The sequence below is a fragment of the Anas acuta genome, chromosome 32, assembly GCF_963932015.1.
Source record: "Anas acuta chromosome 32, bAnaAcu1.1, whole genome shotgun sequence".
NCBI lineage: Eukaryota > Metazoa > Chordata > Aves > Anseriformes > Anatidae > Anas > Anas acuta.
Genome location: NC_089010.1, coordinates 719,774 through 740,226, shown reverse-complemented (window position 1 = coordinate 740,226; position 20,453 = coordinate 719,774). Strand labels below are relative to the sequence as shown.

The 20,453-nt window shown below is 53.2% G+C and overlaps 1 protein-coding gene and 1 long non-coding RNA gene across 11 annotated transcripts; one reads left to right on the top strand and one right to left on the bottom strand.

Annotated features, from left to right (window-relative positions):
- Window positions 1-462: 462 nt before the first annotated feature.
- LOC137846396 (A-kinase anchor protein 8-like) lies at window positions 463-18,639 on the bottom strand. 10 transcript variants are annotated; one of them, XR_011090480.1, is made up of 17 exons: window positions 18,520-18,639; window positions 15,573-15,611; window positions 15,071-15,103; window positions 14,105-14,200; window positions 13,235-13,520; window positions 11,370-11,976; window positions 10,854-10,995; window positions 10,381-10,430; window positions 9,696-9,729; window positions 8,552-8,648; window positions 7,761-7,902; window positions 7,069-7,162; window positions 5,882-6,012; window positions 4,680-4,775; window positions 3,027-3,221; window positions 2,096-2,337; window positions 1,288-1,424 (listed from the first exon to the last, which is right to left on the bottom strand). XR_011090480.1 is itself a non-coding variant. In XM_068664315.1 (15 exons), the coding sequence occupies exons 1-15, from the start codon at window positions 18,536-18,538 to the stop codon at window positions 825-827; spliced, it is 2,466 nt and encodes an 821-aa protein (XP_068520416.1). In that variant the 5' UTR covers window positions 18,539-18,638; the 3' UTR covers window positions 463-824. The 10 variants fall into 10 exon arrangements, 7 of the variants coding, with proteins under 7 accessions (XP_068520416.1, XP_068520417.1, XP_068520420.1 ...); XR_011090479.1 differs by having other exon boundaries at window positions 2,096-3,221; XR_011090481.1 differs by lacking the exon at window positions 2,096-2,337.
- LOC137846400 (uncharacterized) lies at window positions 6,011-11,696 on the top strand. The gene is made up of 2 exons (XR_011090483.1): window positions 6,011-6,859; window positions 7,531-11,696. It is a non-coding gene; the product is annotated as an uncharacterized lncRNA (long non-coding RNA).
- Window positions 18,640-20,453: the final 1,814 nt, after the last annotated feature.

Here is a 20,453-nt window from a genome sequence, read left to right as displayed (position 1 = left end):
TTGTGAGGTATGTGGGTCTAAAATCCAGACCTGATTTTACTACTGAGTAAAATCAGTACTACTGAGCCCATGCAGGGGGTGGGGATGGAGCAAAGAATGGGACCAGGGCACTGCAATCCCCAAAAGCCACATGGGGACCTTTTGCAACCTTTTTGAAAGAGCACTTCGTAAATCAGGGACCAGGAGCTGCAATGTGAGGCCCCAGAAGATGAAAAAGAGAAAGAACAGGGAGGAAGAAACCCATGGGGACAGGAGAGGCTACAGGATCTGGAGCTGCTTGATGCGGAGAGAAAGCAGCTGCAGGGAAGCTCCCAGGACCATAAAGGGCACCTCCCTGTGCCCCCCACTCTGGTATTTTACGTACTACTGACGTTGGAGATCATTAAACAACCGAGTTGCCGTCACAGCAGACCTCAGCCAGCTTTACTGCTGTGCTTAAAAAAAAAACAAACAAGACACCCGTGAGGATTTAATCACAATTTTATTCTGCAAACCCAGCATTTTCAATTCTAAAATTCAAAAAAAAAAAAAATAACAATAAAAGGTGGTGCTGCCTCTCAGGGAATGTACAGCTTCCTGCAATCTTCGACCTAAACCAAAAACAGTACGGAGAGAGCAGAACTAAGCAAATCTACAGAACAAGACAGAGGAGCGCACGCCTGCTCACAGGGCAGAGCAGCTGGGTCCCTGCCCTTGAACAAAAGCGGAACGCCGCTTCCAGCTGCACACAGTAAGACAGGAAGAGGAAGAAAAAAAAATACAAAACCAAAACCAGGGGTTATAACAAGGGCGTGGGACAATCACCTTCACACAAACATTCACAGTTACTCTTGCTGCGGCTCAGTGGCTGCCGGCGAAGCCTCTTCCTCCCCCCCTTCCTCTTCTTCCTCCTGCTCGCTGCACGCAGCCGGAGCTGCCTCGCTCACGTTTTCCTCTCCCTTCTCCTCCTCCTCCTCTTTAGCTGCCCAGCCCTCAGTTTTATTCTCTGCTGCTGGCTCCTGGGGAGTTTCTGGAACCGAAGGCGGCTCCTCTGAGTCTGCCTCGGCTGCTGCTTCTGAAGGTGCCGCGGGGTCCGGAGGCGCCGCAGCCTCATTTGTGTCCTCCGCTGCCTCCTCTGCTTCGAGCTGGTCGTCGTCTTGCAGAAACGGGGGCATCAGCAGCTGTTTGGGGTGCTGATCCTGCTCCCCCACATGTTTCAGGAACTCCTCTGATTTTGACAGCTCTTCGGAAGGCCCTTCCATCTCTTCTGCTGTTGGAGCCACATCCGTAGCTTCACCCGTGTCCCCAGCTCCTCCCTCCTGGGCCTGGGCAGCCTCCGTAGCAGTGTTTTCGTTTGCTCCTTCCCCACCGCCATCTCCGCCTTCCAAGGCTTCTCCTTCGTCCACATCCTGGTCGGCGATTTCGTCTGTGAAGGGATCTTCACCCTGGGGGAGAGAGAGGGGGAAGAGAGAAGAGTCATCGGGCTGCAGTGAGGCGGAGGCGACCTCAGCCGTGAAACGCAGAGGTTCGCAACCGAGCGGAAAACGGCAGCTGCTCAATCGTGGAAATCCAGCGCGTCAAGCCCCAGAGCCACTAAGCTTCCAGCAAGAGAAGCGCCCCGGGAGGGTGCTCGGATCCCGTGTCTTGGAGGAGTGGGAGGAACGTGCGAATCTCCCTCCTGCGCGGCACGCTGCTGAGCGTGCGGGTGCCGGGGCTGGGTCCTATGCTAAGAACCGCGTGTGCTGCAGCACCCGGGAGAGCGAGCCAGGGCATCGGCTCTGCTCTCAGCTGGGAGGAACTTGGCTCAACGAGACGATTTTAAAAAAAAGAAAAAAGCAATTCCTCAACCTCTGTCCATTCCCAGCTCGGTGGGATGGCACGGGACTCCCACACGGTGGGAGAGGAGTGGGAAGGAAGATCAGCGACTTGTGGCCTTCCTCTCGCCCTTCGCTGGAGATCAAGGAGTCCAGCTGCCCAGAGCCACGGCGCTAACCTTGACCTCACGTGCACACAACCCTGACAATCCCCCGAGCACGGCTCTTGCTCTCTCCCCTGCTACGAGGAGCCCGAGCGCCTCAGGGTAGGGTTTATTTTATTTTATTTTTGACCTCGTTACCTTTATTCAGGCCGACATCAGATCCTAGCACTGCTCCCACCGGGGCAGGGACCATTTTGTTTGGTTCTCTGCTTGTGTTTCGGGGTTAGGTGTGGGTGAGCACTGTACGGTCAGTGGGTGCTGTGCCCTAGCGCTGGCCCTGCCGGAGAGTAGGGCCACACTGTGCCACAATCCGGGACAAACCGTGCTTCTAAACTCCCTCTCCCTTCCTCACAGGTCACCAAGGTATGCGGAGGGCTGGCCTGCAACAGACGAAATGTGAAGGGAGGCGGGCAGCATGCCAGCGGCAGAAACCTCGCCTGAAATCTGATCGACCGGGACGAAGAGTTTGCTCAACTCCCCCCGCCGTGGCTGTGGTGGAAGCTGGGAGAGCAACCTCTCCGGCTCCAGCACAGCGCCTGCGACGTCCCGAAAAGCGGAGGCACGCCGGTAGAGGCCGGCCTGGTAAAGCCAGGCCCGTCCCCGCTCGCTACGTCCCAGCGCCTCTCGGGTTCTCTGCCTCACGGACCGGATCGATCAGAGGTTCAGACCAGATTGGCTGCCTCCACACGAGCAGATCCATGCAGGTGGAGGACAAACGCAACGGTAAATCTTCCCTGGCTGAGGTTCAGCCAGCTGGTCTCACCTACCGAGGTTCTGGAGGACATGGGGGGGGAAAACTTCAGGCTATACCTTGCGATCTGGACCCAAGTCCGTTATCGCTGGTAAAAGCTACGGGGGGATATGAAGTCCACTAGTGGTGGAGACTGTCACGGCCTCCCTTGGGAAGGGTCAGGCGCCCAGCATCCCTCAGAGGAGGAATCGTTAGGCCCGCGTTCAAGAAACCAGCTCTTGATGCTGAGAGTCTTGTGTCAATTATCGCCCTGTCTCCGGCCTTCCTTTCTCGGGGAAGGTTGCCGAGAATGTTTTGGCGAGGCAGCTCGGGCATTACCTGGAATCCTCAGATTTCCTCCACCCCTTTCAGTCTGGTTTTGCACCTGGGTATGGTACGGAGACCGTGCTGGGATGGGTCGAAGATCTCCTCCTGCCGATGGACAAAGGTCAGGCGCCCGTGCTGATTCATTTAGATCTGCCGGCAGCCTTTGATACCGTTGATCATGAGGAGTTGTTGACGTGCCTGCGGACCCTGGCAGGGGTAGACGGAGTTGCACTTGAGTGGTTCCGTTCTTTCCTCTGAGAGATCCCAGAGGGTAGCACCGGGCAAACGCTCGTCTGCCCCGAGGGCTCTCTCGGGTGGGGTACCGCAGGGTTTTTATGTCACCCTCCTGTTCAACGTGTATGAGAGGCCGTTAGGGGAGGCGGCCTCATCACTTGGCTGCAGCGCCACCGTACGCTGGCAACTCTCAGCTCAAAGTCTCTTTCACTGGACCCAGAGGGTGGAGTCGCAGTTTTGCTAGAGTCTAGCAGAGACTGGGCATGATGAGAGCTAGCTGGCAGAGGCTCGATCCGGGAAAGGCCAAAGTGATGCCGGTGGGACAGGGGAAACATCTGCTCCCCCGTGTGGGGGTGGGGGGGGGGGGAAGGAGGCCGCCCGCGCTGCCGGCCGGCTTTGCGGACAGGGCTCCTGTCGGATCCTGGGCTGCTCCTGGGCTCCCAGGGAGCAGCAGTAGGCGAAAGCGCTTCGTTTCGTCTTCGCGGGGCCACGAGGTTGCGACCTTTCCTCTCGGATGCGGGCCTCGCCCATAACCCCCGCCACCTCCAGACCGCGTTGCTGCCAACGCGCTCCGCACTGGGGGGGCTCTGGGGGCGGCCCACGGCCGCCCACGCGCTCCCCCCAAGGCTCTGCAGGCTGCACTGGCTTCCGGCTTCTTTCTGCAATTCCAAGTGCTGCTCTGGACCTAGCAAGCCCTACCTGGCACCGGCCCTGCCCTCTCCTCGCACTCCAGCTCGGCTCTGAAGATGGGCCGGGGGACGCTCTGCCACTTCCCAGCTCGCACCTCATGGGAAGAGGAGGGGGGGGCTACAGCCAGGCTGTTTCAGCTCACAGGAATTCGGCTCCGTCACTCGGTTGAGCTGCCGGGAGCGTTGCAGAGCCCAGCTCCTTACACAGGGCAAAATTTGCCCCAGTGCAGCAAGGGGACAACGGGTGGCACAGGAGCCGACCACCTCCAACTCCAGCCCGGCCTGGACCCAAGCAGTGCTGCCTGACTCACGCACGCTGCACCAGGGGGAGCTTGGTCCCCAGGCCACTGCTCGAGGGGTGGCTTTAGCACACTGGAGTTCCTTTCTCTCTTTTTTTTTTCCTCTCCTATTTTTGTCTCCTTATGTTTCTGTTTGGACGGTTTCGTAACTGCTCTACAAGCGCCTGGGAATGACAGTAGGTACAGTCTGCAAGTTAAAAAACACGAGAGGTTGTAAACCGCCTACAGAGAAAAAAAGAAACCAGACCCAAGGATTTAGACTAGAGGCAAAGAGGCAGCGAAGTGGGATCTACGCTCCTCCCCATCGCGTGTAACAGGGTGTCCTGTGACCAACATGCAGCACACACAGCGATGCGCGGCTCCAGCGCTCGGGACCACCGCGGTGCCTGTCCCCCACTGCTCCGGGACCTCCGCACCAGCTGGTGACTCTCTCGCCCACTCACCTTGAGGTACTTCTCCAGCATCTTGACGATGTGTTTGTTATTCAGGACGCTCTTGGCGACGTGCAAGCTGGTCTTCTTGAACTGTTCCGCAGCCATCTGAAAAGGAACCCAACATTAGCCTCACTGGGTCGGTCCTGAGGGGGAAGGAAGAGTTCCAAAGAGGATTTTGGCTCAAGATACCAAATTCTTTCCTCCTCGGCAGGGCTTGGAAAACCCGACCTCAAAATCCAGCTTCTCAGAGAGCATCACAAGGAGCAGGTAGAGGGGAGCACCTGCACCTCTTCTGCTGCCACAAGCCCTGGAGAAGAACGTGCACCAACTGGAACTTCACCCCAAATTTTACTCATCCTGAGCACAAGGAGTCCATGCACATGTCAAACATTTAACACTGAGAAGACGAAAACTACCCCAGGGATGTGTGGATCTGACCAAAGCTTGCTGCCTCCATCTGCGCTCGCATCGAGAGACAGCAGCAACCCCCAGGGCTTTTCAGCAGCAAAGGCAGCTCCACAACCACCCCGCAGAGAGGAATTCCTGTGTCAAACCCCCTGGGAGCTGCTGTTCAGCGCAGTGTGCCTGTGCCCTGGCAGGCCACAAGCCCCAGAACATCTTCCAGAGAGGGTGGTTTGTTTTGCTAAGCTTCTAACACCTTCTCCCGAGACACAACGCAGCTACACGTGGGACAGGCAGGATCTGTACTTATCCTACAGAGCGAAAAATAAAAGCTGCTTCCTGCTTTTCACAAGCACTGCACTTCCACTGCCTCTCTTCAGCCTAACTCACCCGATTTCTAAAGCCCCTCCACAGCCTGGGCCAGTTCAGACACTGACCATCTCCTATCCAAATTCCTTATGTGCCCCCAAAGGGGACTTTAAGTCAGAATTTTAGCAAAATTAGAGAGAAGGAACATTTAGTCTGCACATTTATACAGGATGCCTGGACTTCAATTAGTCCAACACCAAGGAGATGAAAAGGCTATCTCAAAAAGCTGCAGTTCGGGGCCTGTCTGGATTGTCTGAACCCCAGGCACCAGTTTTGGCTCAGAGTATCTTCACGGCAGCCTCACTTCCCGCTGGTTGTGCAAAGTCACTGACGTGCCCCGGTAACCCCCCAGTGCAGGAGAAGAGGCCAGCTCTCAGAAATAAAGGCAAGGCTGCAGAAAAATCTGCCGACACCAACCATGACCAGGTCTGGTTGCTTACCCTGCGGTTTCGGTTGTGATCCGCAGATCGCAGGTGCCTCTGGAGGAGGTGGTTCTGTGCAGGAATTAACATGTCGCAGGCCATGCAGTGAGCCGCCTCAATCTTCTTGAAGAAGTGTTCCTGGCCAATACCTGCAGCAACGAGGAGAAGTTAGCCCCAATTCGTAAGGAAGGAGATGTTCTGGGAACACCACGACCTTTCTACCTGCTCTCCCCACGCCAGGGCCAATGTGCTAATTCAGCACCCATCCTCCTTCCCATTTATGCCTTCCCTTTGGGGACAAAAATCACACCCACGAGGCACGGACTGGGGTTATTCTGCTCTAAAACGGATGGCACTGATGCAGTACTCACGTGGAGGAGGAGAGATTGTGCTAACAGCCCAAGGTATGAAGCAGTTCACCTACCTGAGCAAAGCGAGGCACCAAACCCCAGTTTCTTCAGTGCTGCTGGAAGCCAGCCAGCCTCCTCATGCCCATTTAACAGCACAACAGCCAGCTCGAGCCTCCCCCAGCCTTGGCTTCACTCCTCTATACCTTTGCCCAGGTTTTCTGTCTGAACTCTCATTTTGTAGCCTACCTGTGGCTTAAATAAGCCGCATTCCCCACTCCTGGACTCAGCACAAATACCAGCTCCGTACGCTGAGGACGGGTTGCGCTGATCAGGCTACGTGGATTTTTTTTCTTCTCAGCGTGATTTTTTTTTTTCCCCCCAAACAGATCAACTTCGCTGCTTCCTCTTAATGTGAGGAGCAAACACAGGCCCCAGATGCATTAACAGCCACAAAGGTAACAAGCCTTTGGAGTTTTTCCCTCCCACTTAGAGCTTTGTGAATCTGTTGCCCGCGAAACTGCAGAAGGACAGATCCCCACCAAAGCGACATCCCACAAACTGGGCAACGAGGCATCCAGACCCTGACCCACAGCAGCACAAAGGACAGAGCCCCTCTGGAAGTAACGTTTATCAGACTGCAACCCTGGTAAGCTGCAGCAGTCCTCAAAATCAGCAGCAAGCCCACAAGGTTCTGGTTAGTTTGGCAGGCTGGGGTAAACGGGAGGTTCGGTGGTGATTTCACCTCTTGGCAGACACTGCTCTGCCACCAGCTGTGGCCACACCACTGCGTGCTACCAGTGAGCCCTGTGTTTTTGGGATTCCCCTCCTCTTCCCTGCCACGGGACAGACTCTTACCCTTAAAAGGATCTGGCTTCTGCTTCGTGCCCTCTTTCTCAGTCAGCTCCTGGCGACGCTTCTCAATTTTTTTATTCCTATTGACGATGTATTCCTAGAGAGAGGAAGGGGAAGGAGCTCGCTGTCCTCCACAACACACTGAGACACCAAGGCCCTCCAAAGGGAAACAAGACCCCTGTGGTCTTCCTCCTGGCCTTGTCATAGCTGGTGAATTAAGAAGACGAGGCAGGCGTTTTCCCCTCCCCATCCCTTCCAGCAAAGAAAGATCCAGCCTAGAGCCCAGCTCAGTGCCCCCTATCAGGTTCTGACCTTACAGTCCCCAGCGTAAATGGCAAAGGCTCTCAACAGACCCCAAAAAGCAAAAAGAAAATAGAACACCCCAGTCCTTCCCCAGCTCTAGCTGTGCAGGGGGCAAAGAATTTCTGGAGCATTTATTTCTGGCCTTTCTGTTTAAATTCGCAGAGCCAACTTCCCCTCCCAGCACGCCAACCCATGAGAAGCTGCATCACACTAAATGAAGTCATCAAGCGATGTGTTGACGAGTGGTGATGTGAGCCAGCCAGGCAGGGGGCTGAATGTTAGTGATTTCGTAACCCCTTTCACTCCCAGACAAGCCTGGAAATCCCAAATAACCCAGCAGTGATGCAGAGAAGACACGGAAGAGACGCGCCAGCACTGGGCTGTGCACGTACCTGCAGGAACTCGACTGTTTTGTCTGGGAGCTTGGTGCCAATGTACCGCAAGGTCTCTTTGTGGAACTTGCTCTGTAGGTGTTTTTGGATCTCCTCTTCCTCAAAACTGCGGAACTTGCACACAGAACAGGCGAACTGGATCCTGAACAGAGCAATTGCATGCAAGTGAGATGAACTTTTAATGGGAACATCAAGATCACAGCTGCTACTGCCCCAACTGTATTTTTTTTTTTTTTCTCCAAAATGCCCTGCCAGTTTTACTCTGTGGCAGTTCTTTGTGATCAATGTGCAACCCCCACTGAACGAACAGCATCTACTTCTCCCCAAAGCAGGTCGTTACACCACAGGAGAGGATGCAAAACCCCACACAAGTTTAAAAACAGGTGGACAAACTCAAACCGCAGGAGATTAAACAGATATAAAAATACTCTCCCTAGTTTGGGACAGCCCTGAGATACAGAACCACAGGTGCCACCTTAAGCTGTCTTTTGGTGATTTATGGCATTACTGTCATATACAAGGCTGCTTGTATAGCCACTTAATATTCCCTTCTGAATTTGTAATTCTACACTGAGCTATGTATCAAACAGCATGGTATTCCCATCTGAGAGCAGTCCTAAGACATGCATAAGGGGGAAAAAAAACCTACAAAACTGCTGGAATCAGAATGCAGAGCCCCAAAACGTGATTCCCCAGACAGGCTTCCTGCAGAGGAAGGTCTGAGGTAAATATTACAACGTGCGATCGCTCACAGAAACGCTGGGAACAGACTAGGCTATCACTCTTCCTACCTGTCCATGGCACGGTCACGCATCCTATCTCTTCGCCGCTGCTTCTCCCTCTTCTTTTTCACCTCTTCATCATCATCTTCGCAGCCATCTCCAGATGCTAGGGGGAAGGAAAAAATAAGAATAAAAATCTCGGAGTTGCTGTGTAAGAGCTCATGGTTTACTGGCTGAGGTATTTCAGGACCAAGTTCCTGAAGCTGAGAGTAAAGAGGAAGCGAAGAAGGAACTTCTGGCCTGCCTCCAGCAGTTGCCGTAAAATCCAAACCCTCCCCTCCTCCAGCTCCCTCAAATTCCCAGAGCAACTTGAGTCTTGGGAGGCAGCGACAGGACGTGCCCTTACTGGAAAGGGCAGTCACAAACAGTCATTTACTTCCACAGCGCCACAGAGGCATGCTGCCAAGACACCTCTCTGACTCATTTTTTGGGAGAGAATTTTTTCTCCCTGTATTCTCATTTTTCCCCCAACCATCTGTTTCTCACAAGGCTGAAAAGCTACTTTGAAAGGTTAAGCAACAGAAGCACAGATGTTAGTAGTGCTAACATCGTGGCTCTGCTTCCTCAGAACAGTTTCAGACTTGTTATGCCTTCCCAATAATCTCGAGAGTTGTCAGGAAAACAGCCGAGACCGAGAGATGCAGCTGACCTAATCTTGGCAATATTTTAGGTGAGAAAGCTACAAGCACTGGGTCAGAGGTTTATCAGCCCCACGGGACAACGCCTTCAGGTGAAAGAAGCACAGAGACCAGTCCTAGTCAGGATGCAGTCAGCAGTGGGAGGCTTGAGCAAGAACTTTAACACCCAGCCACGCTTCTTTCAATCCCAAGCATAATCCAGAAGCGCCAACATCACTCATTGAGGCTTCTGCAAGTCACCATAACGCAGAAAGCACAGCATGTTTGGGGCTGACGTGTCTTTACCAAAAAGGACAATCCAACGTCAGCAGAAGCAGTTTCAGCTCCTTTAGAGCATGTGGGTTTTAAAATTGCCACCCTGATATCCTGCCATGTATCCCTGTATATCCTGGCGGGAGCTGCATCAGCTTTTGATGGAAAAAAAAAATAAAAATCAAACTCTGGGCAGTGCCTGAAGGCGAGGCAGGCAGCAAGGTGGAGCGTGTCCAGCTCACACGCTGGGGGAGCCACCCTACCTTCCTCTGCGAAGTCAGCACGACTCCCATTCTCCTGGAAAACAGAAAGAGAAAAGGAGGCCGCTGTCATGTGCTGCCATCTGGAGGTGTCGTTGTCCACCCAGCCACCGGCAGAGCTGGTGAAGGACGAGGAGATTTCACCCCCCTGCTGACGCAGGGACGGAGTGCCGACATTCACAACCACCACCCCCAAATCGTCAGCTGGCACAGGTGGCTACACGTCACTGGGGATATCACTCCTGGCCATCAAAATGTAAATATTCCACGCCTGAGTCACTGTCTGAGGAGCCTTGCAAGCCCCCTCCCCAACCCCCCAAACCTGGCAAAGGAGTAAAGGAAACTACCACTAATTGGGACTTCTGCCTAACGAGCCTCGCAGGTAGAGCCAGAAGCATTAGGACATGAGCATTAGGATCCCAACCTCCCCACTCCAGGGCTCTCAGCACCTTGGCACAGGCACCTCAACACAGATCAATCTGCCAGTAATCCTTGCTGAAGGGCATGGGAAACGAGGAGGAACGGGTACTTTTGGAATGTACGGGCTCAGAACGCTGCTTCTAGGTGATTTTAACAACTCTGCCTTCAGCACAGTCAAAAAGCCAAATGGTTGGAGTGGGTAAATGTTCCCATGGCTGCCACAAAGACTTACAAACAAACAAACAAACAAACAAAAAAACCTACTTACACCTTTGTCAGCTTCATCTCCTGATTTTTCCTCTCCTTCGCCCTCATCTGCTGCATGCAAGAAAAATCATTTAGCTGGTGTTGGGAAATCCTCTTTCCCATTACACGCTGCAAGAGGCTACTTAGTAAGCCACTGAGTACTGCAGTAATGGCTCAGAACCCCAGCAAGGATAGCTAACTGCTCACTGGTTTCTCCTTGCCTCTCAGTCTGTGCTGCAAACGCTGTCCTTACACCCCCAAAGCCTACCTGGGGCATTAGATTTTGGTCTAGGCCATGAAGCCTGTGCACAAGGTGGAACTTGCAAGCACGTTATGGCAATACCCACGCTAGTGACTAAAGAACATGGCAGCTTTGAAATGTAATCATTCAGCTGAAAAGATTATTTTTAGCTGAAAGATGAATAATCATCTTTCAACTGAAAAGATAAAATGCTTAAGAACATGTGGGGAAAATGAGCAATGCTTGGCTCGTACCGTTCTCGGTGTCATCACCCTCACTGTCAGTCTTTGCCTGTTTGCTGTCTGGCTCATCTCCACTTTGAGACTGTTTCCGCTTGCGTCCTCCTTCGCTGTCCGATCGCCCTCCTGACCGGTTTCGGAAACCTCTCCTCTTGGGCTACAGGTGGAAGCAAATAACCAGATCAGCCAGCCCCACGCCCCAAAAGTTCAAGTATTCCACCCATCTGCTGCAGGCCCTAGAACAGTCAAGCCCAGATGACCCCACATACTTTTATCCAGCTACAAAAGAATTTGCTGGCGGACTTAAAGCCAGGTTGAACAAATCCATTAAGAGTCCCCACCACCCTCCTGAAGGGATTCAGGACGGGGACTCTGCCCTGTTTGGGACACCTGAGATTACTCAGCAGGGGAATGGACCTGAGCTCCTCCAGAAGGCTCAGCTCCACAGACCGACGGCCAAGCCGACCTCCCGAGGCAGGAAAGCAAACTGCCTGGGCTCTCACAGCAAAACCCAGGATGGCGACGACTTACCGTGAGCGTGTTCATGTGCCAGGGCACCGCACCCATCCTGTCTCTGTTTCGCTGCCGCCCCATTCCGTAGGGCACGTTACCGTACCGTCCCATTCCCATGCCCGACATCCCCATCATGCCATAGTCATAGTCTCCATAGTCCCCGTAGTCTCCGTAGTCACCGTAATCCCCATAATCCCCGTAGTCACCGTAATCTCCATAATCTCCATAGTCCCCGTAGTCCCCATAGTCAGGGACCAGGGCTTGGGAGAAGAGAGAGGGGAGCCTGTTGGGGCCGGCACCCCCCATCCCACGCCCACCCATGTAGTTCAACTCATTCCAGCGAGCGGAGAGGCGCTCCGAGCTCGAGGAGGGCATGAAGTGGTCGGAGCGGTTGAAAGTGTTGAGGCGCCCCCGGTTCTGCACGCGGTTTTGGCTCCGTCCTCGGATGAGGCCGTAGTTGTTGCCCCGGTTGCGAGACTGATCCCTGCGGCCGTCGAACTGGCTCCCGAAGGAATCGCCACGATCGGTGCCGACCTCGCCGTAGTCGTAGCCGGACCGGTACATGTCGCGGTCGTTCATGGAGGACCTCGAGTCGTACGATTCAAAAGACTCGAATCTGAAGGAGCTGCACGGTGAGGAGAGAGCCGTCAGCAGCAGGAATAAAACTGTGTATCATACAGAGTTTGCATCTGTTTGTATCAAAACCCAAGCGTTCTCGACTAAAAAACACTTTTAAAATCCTGATCCCTTTCTGTACCCACCACCTTTTCTTTAACCTTAGGAAAATTAGTATCAAAACGCTGTGTTTTTGGCACAAGCATCTGAACAGGAACTTGAATCTATGATTCTATGATCTGAACAGAAACCCTTTGGAGGGGTCACAACCTCACCGGTTTTATAGCAGAACACCAAACCTCCCCGAGCTTGGCTTTCCCAGCTGAAAAGCAGATCCCAAAAGCCTCCCCGCTGCAGCCTGCATGAAGTAAAAGCAAAAAGCACTGCTTCCCAACAGCAGGGTCAGCGATTCAGACCCGAAAGAGAACATCCTGCCTGCTAATAGATCTCATCCAGAGGAAAAGGGGAACATCAAAACAACCAGCCACCGGCACGGACAAAAGCACAGACTCTGGCCTGAGAGGGAAACCCTGTAAGAAGCAACAAAAACCTAACTCTGGTATTTTTAAAAAAAAAAAAAAAAAAAAAAAAAAAAAAAAAAAAAAAGCAAACTGCAGCAGGGTTTTGTCCAACACAGATCACAGATGTATCTTTAATACCATGGAAAACCCGAAAGGAAACCAAGCAGCCCCTTAAGGCAAAAACTCAGAGCTGTTCCTCCAATGTGTGGAATTTACTCAGATAAGCCCCTCAGCTGTCCAATGTAACATCAAACAGCAAAAAAGAGGTGAAGCTTTGCTGATTCAGCAGCTCCTGCCAGGATCTGCATTATCATTTGAGCGGTAACATGAGCACTGAAATGAAATGACTCTCCAGGCTGGCATGGTTTAACCCAGTGGAAAGAAAAGCTCACTGAAGGAAGATGGATATAGATGAAAAGGTGCTTCTAGCTTTTTAAGTTTCTTGAAATCAAAAAGCTTTCTGCAAGATCTGTTAACCAAATCCACCACAGAGGTCGCTTTTAGTGCCTGATATATACGTCAGGTTCGATACTCTTAATATTTAATGTATTAAAAATATTTTTATATATAAAGGGGTGTGCACGTGCACACACACATCAGGACTGGTTAAAAAATAAGCGATTAATCTTGTTCACCCTGAAACAAACACTGAATCATGCTGTGCAACCAGAACAGCTTAACCTGACGTCGCAGTGATTTGAGGCCACTCTTTTACCGTTAAAAAACGAGAAGAAATTGAGCAGTCACCTCTCCTGGTCTTCCATTCCTTCCCCCGTGCCGCCGCTGCCCTCCTTCGACAGCATATCCAAGCGCTGGTTTATTTTGGCTATGATGGAATCCGAGTTCTCGTTCGCCACGCTCTCGCTGCTGTACGAAGCGACGGGCATGGCAGAGCCAACATCAGCGTTCATGCTCATCTCCGAGGTTTTGGGAGTTTCCCAAGTGCTGGAGGTAGCAGCAGCGGCGTAGTTGTACGTGGCTGCCGTGTTGGCGGCAGTGGTTTGGGTGTTGTAGTAGTCATAGCCTTCGTAGCCTGGCAGAAAGGGGAAAAAAATCAACATTAATGCAGGGTCATACAGCCAAGGGAGTCAGGGAGAAGAGCTGAGATGCTAACGGACACTACTGGGCAAGGCTGCGGCTGAGCTTTGCTCCTTTAAAGGAAATCTGACTTCTTAAAGTGAGAAATATCAGAGGTTTCTCAATGCTAAAAGCTAACAGATCTCCTTTGGGCACGTCTAACCAAGGAAACGGAGCGCTGCTGGTTCCGTTTGTGATTTAGGAATGAGCTCAGTGGATGCTGTGGGACTTTGTCAGCCTGAGGCAGCTACACCACAGTCCCAAAACCCAAAGAGGACCAGAGCACCACACACCCAGCAAACAAAGAACCACAGGGACAGAAAAAATCAATCAGGAAAAAAAAAAAAAAAAAGATAAAGGAATCAGAGCAGTGAAGAGCACAAAGCCAGCCACCACAGGAAAAAGCACCCTAAGGCCGGAGGTCGCCCCACGGGACGTGCTGGGGTTCCCGACAGCACCAGTCACCCCCCACTCGCCACCTCCTGAGCCCTGAGCTAAGAGCAAGCTTCCTCCAACAGCTCTGCAGTCGCCGCTTCTGACCTGGCGCCCCCTTGGCTATGTCAGTCCTAGGGCTCTCGTAATGCGACTGCCAAGTCTGCCAGGAAGATCCCTCATAATTCTCCTTGGCCGCCATGCCTACAATAAAATTGACAACGGTTAAGGCCGACGGCGCGCTGCTGCCTCGCTCTTTCCTTGTGCTCCCCCCCAGCTGCCTGGCTTTTGGTCATAGGGGGATTGTGAGCCCGCTGGAGCAGGGACTGCCCTCAGGCCTTGGCTGGGGCTCCTGGGCTTCCCAGAAAGAGAAACAATGGAAGAAAAACTTTTTCAGCAATCAAAGTTTTTCAGCAATGATTTGGGCTGGGAGGTTGGAGTCGACAGCCCTGCTGTGCAGTATTTGATTTTACCGTTTATTTGCTCCTCGCGGGGTATTTCATAGAAGTATCTTGGGCTTTTGCTTTCCCTGGGGAAGGCATGAACAGCTCAGAACAGCCAATCCAAATTTGGGCCAATTAATTAAACACTGCTCTGAGAGGAAACACTTCCTAGCAAAATGCAAATCATGTTTAATTCAGGAGGTGGTAGCCTGAGCGCAGACACCATCGAGATGCCAGAACTTCAAGGGCAAGCCTCGGATTTTGAGGGGGGAAAAAAAAATAATAAAAAGTGGTATTACTGAGATCAGAGGTAACACGTCTGCCTGTTTGAGATCAAAAGAGAAACGGAGACATGAAACAAATGAATTTATTATCTGCGAGACAATTTGCCTGCTTTAAGAAAGAGATGGCTCTCCATCATCAGGACGGAGATTCTCCTCCGCAAAATAAAAAGCCACACGCGATTGCAGCGAAGAAATCAACGGGGGCTCCTCACGGGAACCAAACGGCCCCGAGCCCATTTTCCCTTCACTAGAGGAAAAGTCCTGCACTCTTCAGGAGCGGGGAAAGCAGCTCCATGTGGTGTGACCGACTCGAGACCAAGCAGGGCACCGAGGAGCCGTGCACGTACCTTGCCAACTCGTCGCGTTCGTCGCGTAGGTACCTGAGAGAGAAAAGAGATGGGGTCAGCTCCGAAAGCCCTTCAGCAGCTACAAGGTGAGGGACGCAGCAAACGTTACGCTGGTAAAAATTGCTTTTCAGAATGGGTGAGGAAGAAGCTGGGACTTCCAGCAGCTACTTATGAGAATGAAATGGAAAACAGACACTTTTTTTTTAGCATTTGCACTTGAAAACACTCAAATGACCCCAAAAAACAACCCACGCTCAAGTAAAACACCTGGGGTGCCTGTGCAGAGTTCACACGGCAGCATTTTGGTGCTGAGGCACTGTTTGGGGGCACGCAGCAGACCACAACTGCCTGCAATTCCTTTTCCTCCCCGAGCTCCAAGCTGGCAGCAGGGCTGCCCCCACTCCTCTCCCCCTGAGCCATCACCACTCCAAAACCCAGCCGCGATTTGGCTTTGGGAGTTTCGGTTTTGGCACATGCTCAGCAGAACACACCAGAAATTTACCTTGGGTGTTGCTGGCCCCCGTACTCCAGGTGCCATAACCTGCAAGAAAAAACAAAACAGAGCTATCAGAAGGTTCAGGAGCTTTCTCCAGCCGTCCCCCACAGTTACCACCGTTCCACTTTCTTCCCTTAATTGCTCCAAAATCAAGGATGTTTTTAATTACACCCGTACTTGTGCTTTTACCAGCGGGGAAATGTGCCCAAAGCCTGACTGAAACTGTATTTGCAATTAATTCTGTTTGAAAACATCTCGTTGACCCTTGGGTCAATGATACACTGAGAATTAACGAAAATGATAAAAACCAAATGAACCACAAACAGGTGGAGTTTTAGAAGAGAAATCTGCTCTGAAAGGTGCTCGGTGCAGCCACGGCGTGAGGCTACGTGAGAGCTTCATCTGCCCAAGACCTGACCCTGCTCACCACGATCTACAGAACACGTGCCCCCTTCTAAAGGCTTTTTTGGGCTGTTGGAGCAGTGGAATTCCTCGAAGCTCGGGAGAAGGGGAGTGTAAAGCACCGCAACCGTGGCAGAAATGAGTGCTGCTGTATTTAAACCATCACAGAAACCACCAGGTGGCGAGCACATAGGGAGCAAAGGCAAATGACCATATTTTCTAAGGGGAATCTCAGCACTGACGGGTTTCCTTCCATGCTTTTGGAGGCCGAGCTGTGCCCTGCTCAGTTTCGGGGCAGCTAGGTCACAATTCGTTCCTCCATCCTCCTACACGAATGGCCTGCCGAGCACACGCAGACAAAAGCGGGAGAAACAAAGCCAGTGTGGGGAGGCTGCGAGGTTTTTTGATGAAGCCTCGGCTCTGCTGTGCCTGAGGTGCACAGGAAACGGAGGCTGCTCGGCCCGAAACGCACCAAAAATGGTTTCACTTCTTTCTCTGCTGAAACGCAGGCTCCTTGTGGGCTGCACCCCTGGGTTATAAAGAAAAAAGCCGCCCAGTTTTGGGTGACATCTGTGTCCCGTGGCGGCTGTTCACAAAGGTATTGCCACGGGGGCGATGCTCTTTCAAGGATAAAGGCATCTGGGTTAAGCAGGGACCTCAATGCTTCCCATCCAGTCTTTGACAGCAATTAAGAACACGGTAATTAATTGGTCGCCATCTAATTCCAAAACCAACATTTCCCAAAGAAAAAGCCCCACATAAAGTGTTTGGGTATCAGCGACTCGATACCAACATCTGCATCCCTCCCCTGCCGCACATAAATATTCCTGTTTGAGGGAAGATTCCAGCTCCTAGACAGCTCACTAGTTTCAAGAAACCCCAAAAAAGAGCAAAATTCCTTCTCCAGAGAAATTTCAGTGCCATTTATTCAGATTGAGTTGTTGAAAGGGAAAAAGCAACGCTTGCAGAGGATGATCCAGCTGCCCCAGTCACAGCGCCTCCCTTAAGAAGTGGTGGACTGCATCCTAAAAGCGTGATTTGCTGAAGAGTGGCAAGTAAAAACACATGCAGAACGGGCACCACTGGTGAGTTCTTTCTAAAACGCCGCTGTGGAGCCGCCAAAAAGCGCTCCCAGTGGACCTGCATGTTTTTGAAGGTGAGCAAAGTAAGCAGAGCGTGATTTCGCAAGAAAAGGACCAGGATATGGGGCTACCCAGGTCCCAGAGCTGCAAAAAATGACCGGACGTGGGGTCTGCATGACCTTAAAAGGGACCCAGAACAACTGAGGAAGCAATCAGGCGCTAAACTTCCACTGGCACAACTTCCTTTCTCTTTCCATCTCTGTCTGCATCATTTTGAAGCTTGAGGAGACACCAAAAACTGGTGGAGGCAGGGAAACGGAACCCAGCAGGCCACTGCTAGGCACCAGAAGGAAGAAGGCTTCTTTTTACAAGCAGGGCTTCAGGCAGTGGCCAAAAACTCCTCGAAGTGGCAGCATCCTGCCAGCAATCTCGGTGTTTCGGGGCTCACCCGCTGCCTTCTGACCATCTCCATGTTTCGGGGCTCACCTGCCCCCTTCCACCCCACTTCATGCCGCTGATCTCTGCGTTTTGGGGCTCACCTGCTGCCTTCTGACCATCTCCACGTCACCTGCCACCTTCTGCCCCACGCTTTGGGTCACTAATCTCCACATTTCGGGGCTCGCCCGCTGCCTCTAACCCCCATTTCACGCAGGCTGCTGTAGGACACGAAGCGCCGTGGCGTGTCCCAGCCCAATGCCACCCCAAATACCCCACGCCGAGCAGCGGGGGCTGTTTGTGTGGGTGTCCCCCCATCCAAGTCGGTGACTGGGGGGGGGGACGCTGAGCACAGCCACACCGAGAGGCCCCCCCCAAAAAACACAGGACTGGCTGGATACCCCTGGTGGGGTGGGGGGTAAAAGCAAAGGGTAAAAAGGGGGGGGAGGAGGAAATAGGGTACAAGTGGTAGGGTAAAAAGAGGGGGTATGCGGGGAAGGGCAGACGGACTGGGGGCAAAAAGGGGGAGGGCAGGAGGGGGAGGGGGGCAAGAGGGGGCTGGTTTAAGGGGGGGGGGAGGGGGACGCCGGGCGCCAGGGGCAGGGGGCGGGGCCGCGCGGCCGCCATTTTGTGGCGTCTTCAGAAATGGCCCGGCTCCATTTCCGCCAACCGGAGAGGAACCGGGGGGACGACCGGGAAAAGGAGAGGATGAGGGGTAGCACCGAACACCCCCCCCCCCCTCCGCCGTCATGTCCCTACCCCTCCCCCCCCCCCCCCCCCAAGCCTCTCCCTCCCCCCTCAGGCCGCCCCCGCCTCCCGGCGCCTCACAGCTGCGCCCGCCAATCAGCGGGCTCGCTCCGCTGAACGACGCGCCGCTCGGCCAATAGGCTGCGGCGCCCCCTCACGGGAGGCGGGCCCAACATCTCCCTGCCCCGAAGCCGCCGCTGAAGCCGCCGCCAAACGCCCGAGCCCGGCCGGGGAGGCGGCGGGACGGCCGGGGAGGCGCCGCGGGCCGAGGCCGGCCCCGCACTTACCGCCGTAGCCCTGCTCCATGGCGGCCGCCCTCCGCCCGCGGCACCGCTCCGCCTCCCGGGCGCTCAGTGCGCAGCCGCGCGGCGCCCGCCTCCCATTGGGCCCCGCCGGCCCCTTCGGCCCGCCCACGAAGCGCTGCTATTGGCCGCCATCCGCGTCGGCCGCTATTGGCTGAGCTCGCCCCGAGGCCCTGATCCCATTGGAGCGCGCGGCCCGCCACTCGCCGGGTTCCCCGCGATCCGATTGGTGGAGGAGCCTCCTGCGGTCCCGCCCCTTCGGCCCTTCTGTGGTCACGCCTCTCCGCTGTCAATCACAGCCGGACCCGATTCTGAGTGGGCAGCGGCGCGGGGCGCATTGTGGGGGCCGGAGCAGAGCGGTCGCCATGGAGACGGGGCCTGGTCCCGCTCTGCGAGCCTGACCCCCGGCCCCTGACCTCTTCTTGACCTTTACCAGTGACCCCGGCCCCAAATGAGACCCCGCAAGGCGTCCCCATTGACTCCCCAGTCAGTAGGATTGGAAAGGACGAATGTTTATTCAGCGCAGGGCAGAGCGGGGGATAGTCCCACCCAAGACGTGCGCACCCGACGTGGCAACTTGCCTTGCTTATCTGCAGCAAAGAGTTACATGGGCCTGAAGTTTCACAACGCGCCCGTACATATTCATAGCCTGTCCCCGCTTCGTCTTAAAATTAGTCCCAAGCAGTCATTGCTGGAAACTCCTCCCATTTGCACCAGGGAGGTGGTCAGTGAGAGAGGGAGTTAGGAGAATACAATAATTTACTACCTTTTTAGAAATGAATGCACTAACTATATAGAAATGGGGGGACAGAGAGAGGGAGTTAGGAGCCTCTTATCAAGCACAGATAAGAGCGCTGATGGCATTAAGCTAGGATGCTGCTCAGCGTCTTTGCTAGCCATGGTACATTGTGCAAATTACCTAAAGCAAGAAGCTTTTTTTAGGATCTTTGAGAGTATAGCCATCTATGTAGTAGTAGGTGCCTTTTCTGCATGCAGCTCTTCTTCAAGTGAGTAATATTTACAGCATGCTTATGGATAGGAAGATGATGTTATTTTGCAGTGACGAGGAAGAGTCACCAACCTTCATCCCCACGACCCCTGATGACGACCACCAGGAGACACTGCGCAAGCGCAGATGGGAGGAGTTTCCAGCAATGACTGCTTGGGACTAATTTTAAGACGAAGTGGGGACAGACTGTGAATATGTACAGGTGCGTTGTGGAACTTCAGGCCTAGTAACTCTTTGCTGCAGATAAGCAAGGCAAGTTGCCGCATGAGGTGCGCATGACCTTGGTGGTGTGAGGAAAATCTCACATAACTTTCTTTAGACAGAATCTTCTGTGAAGCTATTTTATTCGCGATTGCAAGGGCGGGCGTCCTGTCAATCAGGAGCGCATTTTAGTAAACAAATCCTAACCTTTTATTCCCTATTACCCGACACCTGATCACCTCCCCTGTTTCCTCATTGGCAGAGTACTACAGGTTCACAAGCTGCTCGACCCTCCTCTATACCATATATGTACCATTTTTCTTGTTTTCAACCCTTGAATTTCTCCCTTCTTGTGTGTTGAGGTCTTGTGATCTTTGTTTTACTGTTCTCATACTGCTCATCCTGTTTGTCTCAAGCTTGCAACTTATTTTGGAACAGCGAGGCCTTCTACCGTCCACTCATCTACTTAGCATTTCTCCTTGTTATGACTACACAACTACCTTGCAATACAGAAAATTAGTTCTGTACTGCAAAAACACAACTTTGTTTCTCACAGGGGGACTACCCCCGTGCCGCCCAGCGCTGAATAAACACACCTATTTTACAATCTTATGGATTGTGGAGTCCGTTTTCCATAAGCCACCGCCCCTAAGCCATTCCCCACCACACCACCTAAAACCCTTACAGCTGCCCACTACGGTAGAGGCTG

Excerpts from the sequence above, each read along its gene's own strand:
- LOC137846396 (XM_068664315.1), bottom strand. Across the intron at positions 14,201-15,070 it reads GAACGCGACGAGTTGGCAAG|GCATGGCGGCCAAGGAGAAT; the intron begins GTACGTGCACGG and ends ATTTTATTGTAG. Across the intron at positions 6,013-7,068 it reads GAAGCCAGATCCTTTTAAGG|GTATTGGCCAGGAACACTTC; the intron begins GTAAGAGTCTGT and ends TCGTTGCTGCAG.